This window comes from Nilaparvata lugens, chromosome 3 (genome assembly GCF_014356525.2).
Source record: "Nilaparvata lugens isolate BPH chromosome 3, ASM1435652v1, whole genome shotgun sequence".
Classification (NCBI taxonomy): Eukaryota; Metazoa; Arthropoda; class Insecta; order Hemiptera; family Delphacidae; genus Nilaparvata; species Nilaparvata lugens.
This window is the reverse complement of record NC_052506.1, coordinates 37,882,427-37,896,973: the sequence shown is the minus strand read 5'-3', so window position 1 is coordinate 37,896,973 and position 14,547 is coordinate 37,882,427. Positions and strand designations below refer to the sequence as shown.

The window sequence follows — 14,547 nt, the reverse complement described above, 5'->3', positions numbered from 1 at the left end:
ATTTTAAATTCAAAAACGCTAAGAAAAAATTGTCAAGAACATCATATCTTTGTTAGAATTACTTTATCTATTGTTCAACGTTTTGCGGGCTCAAAGGGTACAAAGAATCAAGTAAAACACCAACTGCGGAAATTCTCCGTATTAGGTTTTCGAAGTATAATTAAATATTAATCTTCGCATATCGTTCGAACAATGCTAGTGTAAACAAATTGTTAGCGATTTATCACTACTTGATACCCAGAATGTCCTTAAGTTGACTGAAAATCAGCCGTTGGCGACATTAGCCTATTGGAGCCTCGGAGGACATACTGGGTGTCGTGTCGGTAACAAATTGGTGAGAGTGAAAACGGCCGACGACTGTAAAGGGGGAATTCAAGCTTTAATGCAAACTAATAATAAAAAACAAATATGTGAGTTGCTATGCGCATCAAATAAACTTTGGCTGATCCAATTTTTGGCCAGCCAGTTTGTTTATTGTAAGCATAACTGGGGTTTCTTAATTTTTTTATTGTTTCGGCAAAACTAAGTGATTCATTAATGAGTCTTTGATGTTAGAAGACTAACATCAGCTGAAATGAAGACACGTTGAAATTCCTTTTTCAAAGGTTGAGACAGATGTGAGAAACGAAAGGATCTAATAAAGATTTAATGTAATCGAGAAAAAACTAATAACTTGATGGTAGAGGAAATTGTTTGAAATAAAATGAAATAATATTATATTCTATTCAATAAGTTGCACACTTGATAACATGAAAATAGTTATGAACACACTTGAAATAATATTAAAAAGCCAGGAGTACATGTACTTTTTTATTTTTTTAACGACATTATGAATCATGTAAAAATAATGTACGTACAATACTATTGAAAAGCATTTTCCAAATTGTCACTTTCAAGAGTTTCAAATTTGAAATTGGAAATGAGACTTGTTAGTTGAGTTAATTGGAGACAGTGCTCATCCTTCAACCGAACAGAGGAAAAATAAACCAAATGTCAGTGTCAGTTAGTGTAATTGAATTAGTCAATCATTAAATATAATCACACAATTAATAGTATTATGTTGGAGTATCTCCTAAAGTTTTGAGATTAATTATCATATTGTAAAGAGTGCTCCATCACAGTAACGGAGTTAACAGAGTTTGCATATTGGAATATATCAGGATCTACATATAAGGAGAGTTTATGAGGGCTTCTGATGCTTCCCGACCAATATTAAGCAACCATGTGACTATCTTATTTTTCTAAATAGCAACACTGCATCCATCAGTCTCTTTTTTTTGTAGTTGGAAGGTTGCGATGGAGTAGGTGAGCGATACGAAATGTGTTGTTATCGACCGATGCAAAGGTAGCTCTAGGTGTATTAAATCCAAAATTCAACATATATGTCTAGTTGGGTAATTATGGTGTAGCTGTGTAAAAATTTCTGTTCTGTAAGATTTGGTATTAATTAGAAGAGTTTTAATGTATATTTTTGTCTTATGTCAAGAACAGGAAATTCGGAGTAAAGCTGCTCAGTAGGAAATCGGATATTTTTACAGTATTTAGAATTATTTTGATGAGTGATATCTGTGTGACAGCTAGTGGATGCAGCGCGGCGGCCGAGACTCCCCCCCACGTCAGGACACCATACTGAAGCAACGACTGCACGTAGGCAAAGTAAACAGTCCTACACTGACCCACAGTCAGCACGCTGCGAAGCTTCGAAAAGGCGTAAATGAATTTTCGGAGCCTTTTTTTTAACTATATGACTGTTTGGAACCCAGGATAATTTATGATCAATTATTACACCTAAATATTTGTATTGATCTACACGCTCAATAACATTGCAGCCACAGTCCACCGACTGTGAATCACCACAGGAATGGAGGGCCAGCCGTCTTGGAGCAGGGTCACTGTCAATTCTGAAAAATATTGGTAGATATGCTTGGATTTTTCTATGTTAAAGTATTCGGCTCCAGCCAACGTTTGATTCTGACTAAGTCCGCCCCCGCCTGTTCATAAGCTTCGTCCCACGTACAGCCAGACGACACCACTGTCGCGTCATCAGCGAAAAGGAACAACCTGCCACCCGTGGAAACCTTCTCTAAATTATTGATATATATCATTAACAAGAGCGGGCCCAGTGTACTTCCCTGCACCACTCCATAGTCGATTCCAACCTTTTCATTGTCAATGCCATTTAAACTAAAAAATTGGATGCGGTTCTACCTGGAGAAACTCCAACGATTTACAACGCTTACTCCACACCAACACCTTTGTAACGTAATTTTAAAATTAACTTATGTCGATCTATGCTGTCGGATGCTTTAGCTAGGTCCAGGAAAGTAACCAGGACACGTCTCCTATCTCCAATCTCCTTAGCTATGTTTCAGAAAACTCAAAAAATGCATCAGACGTGCTCATATCCTTTCTAAAGCCGAACTGGAGATCTGATATTATTTTATCACGTTCCAAGTAATCAGCAAGCTGTAATTTAACACATTTTTCAATGATCTTAGATAAGGTGCAAAGCAGAGAAATCGTTCTGTAATCAGATGTCAAGTTGTTTGTCCTGATTTATAAAGTGATTGGCACCACTTTGGCTATCTTACAAGGTTTTGGAAATTTATTTGTGTTGATACTGTGGTTAACTATATGAAGCAAGGGAGTCATCAAAGTGGCAATATTGTTTTTAATAAATTTTGACGGTATATTATCCCAGCCCGGTGCCGAGTTGCCCTTAATGCTTAAACTGGCCGCAGCCGGATCATAGAAGTAGCGGCGTGGTCAGCGTCGTCCATCTCAAGTGGACCGGCGGGGTGGAGAGCCCCAGCCAGCCTGCGCCTGACTTATACATGATAGCTGTTAAATTCATTACATATATGTTTGATATCTTCAGGAGAGGGTGGTGCAGTGTTACTAATACTATATCCTTCACACGCATTCAGGGGAAATTTTGATTTATTTGCCGGCCGTCCTGCAGCATCGTTAACAATGTCCCAGAATTTCCTAGGGTCGCCGTTACATTCTTGTATTTCATTTTTATAGTAGTCAAATTTCGCATTTGATTAATGACTTCAATGTATTTCTATATCTTTTATATTTTGAATTAAGTAACTCATTTTGTGGGTTTTCTTATATACCCTGAATCTTTACAGTAATTATCAGTTAATTTGATTGATTATATTTTATCTCTTATACTGATTATACTGGGTTCACTCCTTTGCACTATGATTGGGTCTCATAACTCTTGTTTGGAGATTATATAACTGACTCTATAACTTGAATTTATATATTGTTTTTTATAAATAGTTTATGTGTAATTTGAAATAAATAGTTAGATTGTGGTGTTACCTTGAGTTGGAGCACTCATCTATTGCCTGGCGGTGATTGTATGTGGCGGAGGCGGTTGAGTAGCCGTATCGTGTGCGTCGGCGGGGGGGGGGGCGCCTCCAGTGGCGTCAGCAGCTGGGAGCGTGTTGTCCTGAAGGTCCAGCAGACATCTGATACGGAATGGACCTGATGTAGGATTTCTTTTAGCCATCACATGGCCATCGCTTGTCCGTATGGAGGCCATCTTTTTCTCCCTGATCATAGTCCTCGCCTTGTAAAGTATGCGCGTTTCTTGCGTTAACTGTTCATTCAAGTAGATCATTGCGTCTGGGAAATTCCTATGAATTTCTTTCGCCTTTAAGGGTTTTCTGATGTGTGTCCTCAATATAAAACAATATCTCAATTTTATGATCTCTATTAGAAATCTTCATATTTGTTTCATAATTTAATTGATTTAAATAGAATGTAATTTGTGCAGGAATGTCGGTGTGCTGGCACAACGAAGAACCGGGAAAGCTGTTGGTTGGCGAGAAGAACGGAACAGTGCGCATTTACAACGTGGAGCGGCAGCAGGCGATCATCTCATTCGAAACTTTGCAGACTCCTCTGCTGGCAGCTGATTGGTCACCTGCCAACAGCCTCATCGTGGCAGCCATTGCAGGCGGCAGTCTCTTCGTTTGGAACATCACACGACCCAAGTAAGTGATAATTCAAACATTTTGAACAATAAATTCTTCTCTAAATGATAATAAATTATTTGAAGGATTAGTACAAATCAATATATTTAAAAAACTCCTACTTGGTTGTCTACATATGTTTTCAAGAAAAAATAGATATATGGAAAAACGTAGATGTATAAATTCCAGAATTCGTTTGAAATAACTTACAATAAATGAAGAACCGTATTGTATATTAACGATTTCTAAGAACTGTCTTTGCCAAGCACACATTGTTTCTCATGCATCCAATCAGAATCGGTTAAATTAGAAACTAGAATCGCACTGTTTCGTTCACAAAATCGTGCTTCACTGAGAACGTTTTGAATAAACGATTTGAGTCATAACGAATAAACTGAGTCATAAATAAACGATTATAAAAGTTGTGGGGATGTGCACACAGAACGGTCAGCGGTCAGAGCGATCTTTGGTTGATATAGATATCCATCTATCCATATAAGTACATATTTCCTCTTATGACAGCTGGAACTCGGTACGCTTGACCGCTGACGATTTGCACACATCCTTATAAATGAGCGGCTTACAAATAAAACCCCGTAAACTAGATAAAATGTACTACCCCACAGGAAATAAATGAGACATCATTGTATTTCATAAACATCTGCTCATTAAAATTATTGAATATCCTCTAGTAATTCACAAATGAAATCCATTTTTGTCTATACAAAGGAGTTAAATTCATCATCTGAGTCTCTGAAACACAACATCTGTATCTCATTTTTTCAAGTTAAATTCATTGTTCATTCTATTTCTCAGTGATTATCAAAAGCAGATACGTTTGAACAGAGGCTCTCAAAATACAAAATTGAAAATTCTAACGATTCAGACGAACGACTGTAGCGCGCATAAGTTATACAGTGTAATCATAATGAGCCGGGATCGACACCCTACCTACTGAAATATTTTTTTCAGTGTTATTCATCAGCTATAATTTATCGCAACATTTTACTATTTTATTATCTGTTTTTGTTGGTTGCTAGTAACCTAATTCATTCAGCTGAAAAAAGGTTAATTTCTGAATATTTTTCTATCTCACTTTTTCATGCTTCTTTCTATCAAATTGAATGTTACTAGCATATTACATGTTACAAGCTTATAATATGTCACATACATGTTTTGTATGCATGTTTAGTGTATAGTATATTGATAATTATTGATGTTGTTTGCTTTGCTTTGCTTTGTGGCAGTGTACCGGTGGACAGACAAGTGGTGCACGGCAAAGGCTGGCTGCTGAGGTGTTCGCATCAGAGCGACCAGCACTTCGCTACCATTGGCCAGCCGGCCAACACTCTCAAAGTGGTGCACTCCAGCGTCAAACAGCCCATCGCCACTGCCGCACTCAAGGTAGGTCTACCTCCAACTAAATACCAACAAATATATACAAAATCTCAATTATATTATATTCACCAGGAAAAAACTTTTCATTATTCAATTATAATTTCCATGTTTGAGATTGAATATTCTAGTAGCTCGTTATATTATTCTTCATATCCTACAAACGATCTGTCAACGGTGCGGAGCTAGAAAGGATAGAGCTATCCAATGTACCTAGAATGCATTCTAGGTACATTGGAGGTATCTGCTTTGTTGCGCTCGCCAATTTCAACATCTAATGTAGCAAATTTGCGTCAAGTTTTAAAAGAGTTTACAGATTTTTTACTTTGTTTTGAGTAAATATATTGAGGAACATACACATTTCTATTTTGTTGGATATTGACTTACAATTTTGGTATACTTCAAGTGACGTTCAGGTTTATTTAAATTTTGAGAGACTTGAAGATTATTTATTTTGTGAGGGTGTACCAAGAAGGATTGACGTTTTTTAAGTGACCAACTCCCTTGATTTTGATCGTAATCCTTATCTTTATATTTCTGAGTTTTTTTAATTGCTGCCGTGTATCAGAAGTGGTACTGTAATGAGCTGCGTTCAAGGCCTAAAGAAGAATCGCCATCGAATGCAACGTCGGAGACTTTGGAGCTCTGAATGCTGGTACAGTCTTCACGTTTTCTGGATTGAACGCCATATGATGATGCCTAGTGAATTTACTACTTTTTACTGACCCTGTAGTCCTAAATGCATTGACCCTTCGTATTACACTTGCGGCGGTTTCAGTGCCACTTGTGTTTTTCTAAATAGGGCCAATTTAACAATCTTGGACTTGTAAAAAAAAAGAATTATGCTCTAAACCTTCAAAGTCCAGGATACTTTAAAACTGAAAAACCAACCATCTTTTTTGAGACATTCTATATTACAGACTTACAGATTCTTGGATCTTGAGAAACTCGTAGAATGAACCCAATTCATCAGTTATGGCTATGCATTCATTTCAACATGAAAATATTTGTCATTGAATCTTTTTTATGAATTACTGGAAAGTACGAGTATTTAGGCTTGTTTAATTGAAATAATTAGAAAAGTTGAATTCGCTGACATATGATAGAAGTCCATCATATCAGGCTTACTGTGAGGGAGCTGTATCAAAGTGCGTCTCAATGGTTTGATCTGAATAAGTTGGCTCTTAACAGTGACAAGACTCAGAAGCTATCATTCAGCCTCAATTCTGGGATTGCCACGGGTACTGTGAAGCTCTTGGGGTCTTCCCTGGATAGTAGGTTGACCTGGGAGGCTCACATCAGTCAGCTCTGCAAAAGGCTAAGTAGGCATTTTTCTGCTTAGAAGGCTTGTATCATGACTGTGTGCCTGACGGTTTTGTGCGCCAAGCTTACTGTGCTTTTTTCCAGAGCCATATTGCATATGGTACAAGACTGTGGGGGCACGCTGCGAGTGTGAATAGGGTGCTATTAATGCAAAAGAGAGCATTGAGAATTGTGATGAGGGCTGGTTGGATTGATCACTGCAAAACATTGTTTGTATATTTACGAGTGATGACAGTCTACAGCATTTACATATACGAGTGCTTGGTTTCGGTTAGAGAGAATATTCATTTGTACACCAGGGCCAATCTGGTTCACAGTCATGCTACACGGGGAAATGGAAATCTTGTCCTGCCCAGGGTGAGATTGGAAAGATCCAGGAAAAGTTTTCCCATATCTGGCATCAGATTTTCAATAGGCTACCAGATGAAATAAGAGAGCTCTGGTGAGCTTCAAGAAGCGGGTCAAGTCATGGCTGATCGCCAACTCGTTCTATTCCATTCATGAGTTTGATGAGTCTGACCCATGCACTATATAACTAAGTAAATTGACTGTGATAATAGTTTCTATGGTTTTAGTTCGTCCACGATTTATTGTAAAAGTAGGTAGAGATTAAAATTAGAATAGGCTGTATAGACTGTGATAGAATTGAAGTTTATTAATATTTCGGTATTATTTTATTTTTATTTTTTGAAAAACCGAATAGCTTTGAAGCCTGCTCTTGCACTGAATGTTGTGTATTATCTTTATTTATGTATTGTTATTGTAATTCTGTTAGAAATTTTATTGTATTGACATGGCCTAGTGCACTGTATGTATTTTCTGGCTGTAATAAAATCATTGAATTATCCAAGAATCCAAAATCGTAGTCTTTAAAGACTATTACTGTAACGCATTTTTAACTGGGTTATTTGACATAGTATTATTTTTAAATCTCATGTTAATTGAAATATAGGTGAAGGATTTTGATCTACAGTGTTTACTATTTATTTAGTTGTATCTCAATTCTTCATTGATATCGAAAAATATTATAGATATTGTTGAAATAAAGGAATACAATCTAGTAGTGAAGATGTACGAATTTAATAATAAGCAGTTTATTTAATAGATGCATTTCCTGATAGCGATTGACCTGATCGGAATCGCATTTAGCATTTCCTTTGAAAGCGCCCACTCTCGCCGCTTGGCAGAGTCGTTCGAAATACACCATGATTGATGAATTAGAAATATTGAAGAATAATATTCTAGAATCTGTTTTTTTTTTGTGTTTGCAGTGTGTAGGTGGATTATCATGGCATAGGAAGTTACCATACGTTTGTGTTGGAGTCGATAGATCCATCTGCCTTTGGAAAATTGCCATCAACTAATTGCCGAACTACTTTTTTACTTTCTATATTTTTCCATTTCATCGTATTATTACTTACTTTTATTTATTGTAATAAATCGTTCCAAAACATACTTTCAGTTTTAATCCTTCAATACCTATATAGTACCTTCATCCTATATATATACTGTATATGTTTATAGTTTAAACATAACATCAACTTTAACTAGTAGTTCTGTGAACAGTAGACCTCACGCAGAATTCTCATCCACAAGTACCTGATTGAAACTATAGACCTTATGGAAATACAGCAATAGACTGGCTTCTCCACACATCTGTGTAATCACTTGTCAGCTGATTTATGATGAATAATTCTATAGTCTGATTTTTACTCTAATATTGGCGTATGAAGGAGGCTCCTTCTTCCTTTTATATTATCCTTGAAATGCAAAATTTCCAAAAAAACCTTGTATATACGTCGACGCGCAATTAAAAAAGGAACATACCTGTCAAATTTCATGAAAATCTATTACCGCGTTTCGCCGTAAATGCGCAACATTTAAACATTCAAACATTTAAACATTAAGAGAAATGCCAAACCGTCGACTCGAATCTTAGACCTCACTTCGCTCAGTCAACTAATCTTTCGAATCTATGAGATTAGATTTTTTGACGAATTGGGCTATTGCAGATAGGTGCGGCTGCACAAACAGTTTTCTACTGCTTGATTTGGCATTAATTCCACAATTTTCGTGCTCTCATCTTAGGGATGGAAGGTGGCTGTAGTGAATCCGGATTAGTAGAGTATCAATGTCATTCGGCATATGTATAGCTTGATAGCAGGTATTTTAGTGCAGTATATTGAGTAAACTGCATGTGAAGCCGCGATCAAGCTTAATATTTTCAGCATTAAAATCACTGTTGATGGAGCAGTAAAATAGTGTTTGTGAAGCCGCACCCTTACTGATTCTTCAGTTTTTGTGTGGTTGAGAATGTACATCTGAAGCCTGCGTCACCTGAGTCTGCTCTCTACTTCAGTAAAAATACTGATATTAGATAAGCTATCCTCAAGTTAGCTACTTTTCCAGTTAACTCGTGTGTCAATTACGTAACAATAACAGAAATATAATGTTTTCAGAATCAAAGCTTAGTGCCGGTTGCACAAAAGCCGATTAAATTTTAACCGCTATTAATTCAACGAGAATCACTCAAGAGAAGCCGTCTTGTCAAAAAGGCCTTCTCTGATTGGTTCTCGTGAAATTAATCACGGTTAAAATATAACCGGCTTTTGTGCAACCGGGCCTTATTCTATTGCATAGCCTTCTTAATCTAGGTATTTTAAAAGAACTAGGCACAATCTTTAAATGCATTCTGTCGTCCTTATGAAAAATGTTACAAGGTCTAGGTATTTCACTGTTTGAATTAAAAGTCATTAGATGATATTTAATTGCATTTATTCAAAACACATAACATATTGCGCAATATAGTGAACACTACATTTATTGGAAGAAGAAATATAGAATTATTATATTCGAAAATAAATCTAAATTAACTGCAATTGAAAGTGGTAGAGAGTAAATGAGGAATTCGCTCAACATCATAATTTCTTAATTCGAATGATACGCTCGTTCTTTTATCTCACAACTAGCATAATCATATACAGTAATTTTTCATTCCACTTTTGAGCAGATGACTTACAATACAACGGTTTCAATGAATAGAATTTTTCACCCTCCAAGTAAAATTTTAATCATTTGTACAAAAAAATATAGTTGCAAATTTCAATAGTAAAAGTATTTCATATCAATATTGAATGTAACAGACAGTTAAACTGTGAATCGAATCTTAAGGATGGTAGACAAATCCAACATTTTACAAACATCTGAACCTTTTCTTAAAATGATATTGACAATAAGTAACACTTTCCGTGTGGTCTGAGACCATTGACAACATTCACTATTTTTATTCAAATAACTAATCTGCAAGTTGGTACGAAACATGCAATAATTATTACTGATGCGGAATAAACAAAGCAAATTCTAGACCTGTCATAAATCATTAATATTTTCAACCTGAATCGAGTTTCAACCTGAAAATCCATTGTTAAATCTATTGCATTCCCAATACCAAAAGCTTTGTCAGATATTTTAGAGAATAATGGCATAAATCGAACGGTTCAACAATAATTATTAGCATGATACAGAAATTTTAGAATAAGCAACTCTATAATAACAGGCACACGTTACAACCGATTCCACTCGAGTTACAATCAATAAGCAGTAGTTAATAGCACTTTAAAAAAACAACGGTAGGCAGAATATTGAATTATCGAACTTTAATTACGGTTATTGATGTTCTGAAACAGGCCTTAGCCCTTGTTTTTATAAAGTGATTTTTACAACATATTGTTATCTTTATGGATACTATATCACAATATCATTGTATACTATTAGGTAAATGCTCATTGCTGATTTTAACTAACCCATGAAGCAACTAGGATTGAGACTGATCAGAGATGTTCAAAATCAGTTATCTGGAAATGGAGTTGAAAGTTAAAATAAACACATCAGTTTTGTCTAATTTAAAAAAAATCATCTTTTATAAAGATTGATATTTTACTTGCATGCCTACCAATACTACAGTATTCATCTGAATTTATCAGTAATTTTCCAATTTCAAATAACTAATTTTACATCCCTGATCCCTGTACATAATATTTAAATTATAAGAGAATGGAAAAATACTAATGATATTAATTTTGTCAATTTTCTTATTTGAGCATAATATTGTATCAAATCTATAATAATGTATCTATACATAATTTTCATGATAAACTTTTTATAATCTTCCCAATAACAACTATCCCTCAAAATGTATAAATAGTAATAATTTGGAAAATAAGAGTCGAGTGCTGTAAATGTTAAGAGTGATGTTTATATGCTCATATTACTGGACTCTTCAAATTCATATCTTATTTAGCATGTTTCTGTCAAATGTGTATCAACCTTTGTATGATTAGAGTTAACGATAAATTGATATCTCAATGAATGATTGGAAAGAATAAAAAAATATTGATCAGTTTTATCCTTGTTATTAAGAGATTTATTGCGGCGAACCGAAGCAATTGCAATGCCAATAGTCTTATACAAATCTAACAGTTATTTTTATCGATTTATATTTTTGCCATCCAAATAACAAATCTGATTCAAATACTCTCAGATTAAATATTATTAGATACCATAAATTACAGTTATGTACATATTTTTCCGATAGAAGGACGTTAATTGATGTTGGAAATAAACATAATTTTGAATTGACCTAATGAATGACGTTAATATCATAAGATAATTTAAGACATTTGAAAAAATGATTGTCCCAACAAATATTAAAAACTGCGAATTCAAATAAAATTGGATAATTTATAAACTATGCCTTCACGATACATCACAAATCATATCAGTCTGGTTATTAAAACTATAATTTCCCCTATTTCTCAGTAAGAATATTATTTGATTAAATATAAAAATTCTACAATGGAAGGAATTACTATCAACATCATGGTACGATATAATTTACACACCTATTCTATATACAACGGCTATTATTTAGAGTGAGGTGATTCCACTCTTCCACTCTGGTGGCTGGTTCAATCAGTTGAGTATTGTCATACTGAAAGTCAACTGTTTATTGAGTTAAAGTTTATTGAGGTTCGATAGTTTAATAATTTGACGATATTGTTAGAAATTAAAAACATAAATTATTGTTTAAGTATAAGTAATGCTTCAACCAAATTGAAAATGGATTCAGTCTTTCAAAGTCTATTACGCTTCAGAATTAAAAGTAAAATATCAAACAAACATAGAACGTAATGTGTTGAATTATGAAAATACATTTAAAACGAGAATTATAAATTGACTACTCGGTATCAAATCAGGCTACTTGAAAATATTAGTCAGTTATACATTGAAGAGCTGTTGGAAGGTAACAGGAGCTCTTCGTCTCCATCATAACAACTACACATTGAATTCACTTCACGTTAATTGAGAGCAATTCAACTACATAAAAATAACTTAATATTAAACAATATTTAGGCTACCTGAATATTTATCTGTAATACATCTATGATCTAATTTAATCACACTCCATTGTTAAGGCCAATTGAACATATTACAACTGACACGAACCTCTTCACATTGAATTATTCATTCTTTCCTGATACAAAATCCAACAAATGATTATGATTAAGCAAGAAAAGTTCACCGTCTATATATTTATTTAGACTGTGAATCTATTTTATGAATTTAGACTAGAATATTCCAGAATGCCATATTGATAAAACTCTAGACTAGAATGTTCTAGAATTTTCAATTCTCTTTTTAATACAGTAATTAGCAAAAATGTAATAGAGAAGAGCATGCGTTTCTATAATATTTATCAATTTCAATCAAATGTACAGCAAATGTTTCAGATTATTTTTAATTCCAGTAAGAGAAAGGAGTGGATTGTAAATCTACTAATAGAAAATAGTACGAGATTTTTATTTATAATCTGAAAATCAGAATGAATCAAATACGGATTTCTTTTACACAGAAACTTCGAATCTGATTATTTCAATCCCAATAACATTACTCCACAACACTGATACGTTACATAGCTAAACATACATAAACAACAACATCAACGTATGTTATTCTAGTACAAAAGTTGGCGTATTCCAATTTCAGAGGAAATAGAAATACACAGTATGACAGACAGGGAACATTTTAAGTACAGTCCAACTTGGACGTAACAAGGTTATTGGTTTTCAAAACTAGATTGCACATTCAAGACTTGAAGTAAAAGAATACATTTCATTTGCATGGGTCATGAAACCTCAAGTTGAAGATTTGAAAAAGATTTAAAGGTCAATTTGATTTTATTCTTGGAATTCTTCGCCTGTAATCAGTACTGATAGAAGAATATGGTTTTTGAAATCAAACAATTTAATAAGTTGAAATTTATTATGGTGTCACTTGAACAATAAATTCATTGAATCACTACAATTGAGTGCTAATACAAAAACGGTTTTTAATTATTGCAATAGGTACAGTTTTCAATAGTTACAGCCAAGTTGGATTGGTTCAATCAATTACAAGAAATACATATTCCATTTGTGATGGACTAGTAGCAGCCAATACAGTGAAGCTCTTTCCAACTACAAACAAGTTGCGCTTACCTGATTAGATAACAATCTTCCAACTTCTTCTCATGTTTACATTGATTCTGAGAGAATAAAGCAAATCAATGTGAATTTGTGGTCAGTTGCAAACACGTATGACAAGACCAACACGTTGCTGAGAGTTGATCGCCATCACAATAAGTAGTAGAACACCACCAACAAATTGACCGATCTAACTTAACCAATAGACTACACAGAACAGTGGCAGTCTCAGGCCTTTTCCAAACTATAGTGTCAGTTACTTGGTCTGCAGTTATAATACACGAGTTCGAACAGTAATTAGACCATTGGATCATCACTTCATCAGTAACAGGGCTGTTGAGTTGCAATTGACACAATATTTGATAGTTACATGAATTTAATATGAGTTGCGACCTTGAGTTGGTGACTACAGTTTACTTTGTCACTGTCTCTGTGAGTGGTTTTTGTTGATTAGAATCGGCTTTTGGAGGCGACTAGATCGCAGTCACCATCACAATATGAGATCAGAGAGAGAGGGGCGTCGGCTGCCTCATAGGATGGGCGGCAGGAAGGCGCCTGATTGGTCGGCATGGTCGGCTACTGACGCCTTGGACGGCGTCGCCTTGCTAGACGTCCGGTAGACGGCCGTCTGCAGCTGCTGCGTCGGCTGCTGATTACTGGCAGACGGCGACGACTGCGACGTCGACGATGACGATGATGATGATGACGACGATGACGATGACGATTTCAGCCACTCGTGTCGCAGAGCCTCTTCCGGCGTCATTCTCTTCTTTGAGTCCCAACTGCGAAACCATTAGCATTGTTAGAAAAGCACAGCAGTGTTAACAGTGCAAATTTCTCCAAAAATGTACATTACCATAGCCACCTCTAATAAAAAGCCCTGGCCTACGATATTGCAACGTCGCAGTGTAGGCCTAGAGTCTAATACATGATTGGTGAAAAAGATCAGCTGATATTTTTTCAAATCGTTTTCACCAATCATGTATTAGATTCTAGGCCTACACTGCGACGTTGCATTATCGTAGGCCAGGGCCTTGTATTAGAGGTGGCTATGACGTTACACGTGAATATCTTCATAATTAGTATTTAGAAGTATATTAGAAGCTGGATTCCCCCATATACTTATTGGATTGTGGCGGCAGTGAACGTGCACCCACTCAGCCCGACCAAGCGAGTATGGATAGTCCCATTACAACTCATGAGAATCATATTCTTCTGTACTGGACACGTTTTCTGATAATGGTAATAATGTGGGAGTCCAGCTTTAGTCCTGTTAGGAGTTCTAATGAGAAATACCAAACTTGTTTGGAACTCACTAT

General features: G+C 35.3%; 2 protein-coding genes across 3 annotated transcripts in view; one reads left to right on the top strand and one right to left on the bottom strand.

Annotated features, from left to right (window-relative positions):
- Positions 1-8,163, top strand: part of LOC111054311 (nucleoporin Nup37) — a 32,329-nt gene extending 24,166 nt beyond the window's left edge. Inside the window, exons 4-6 of the mRNA XM_022341318.2 lie at positions 3,791-4,010; positions 5,237-5,393; positions 7,979-8,163. Of these exons, the coding sequence (XP_022197010.1) occupies positions 3,791-4,010; positions 5,237-5,393; positions 7,979-8,071 (470 nt within the window). The 3' untranslated portion in view covers positions 8,072-8,163. The remainder of the gene's footprint in view (positions 1-3,790; positions 4,011-5,236; positions 5,394-7,978) is intronic.
- A 1,302-nt stretch (positions 8,164-9,465) lies between these two features.
- LOC111054272 (dual specificity tyrosine-phosphorylation-regulated kinase 4) overlaps positions 9,466-14,547 on the bottom strand; it is a 272,216-nt gene continuing 267,134 nt past the window's right edge. For both annotated transcript variants that reach the window (XM_039423690.1, XM_039423689.1), the window contains exon 12: positions 9,466-14,010. In XM_039423690.1, the coding sequence (XP_039279624.1) occupies positions 13,758-14,010 (253 nt within the window). In that variant the 3' untranslated portion in view covers positions 9,466-13,757. The remainder of the gene's footprint in view (positions 14,011-14,547) is intronic.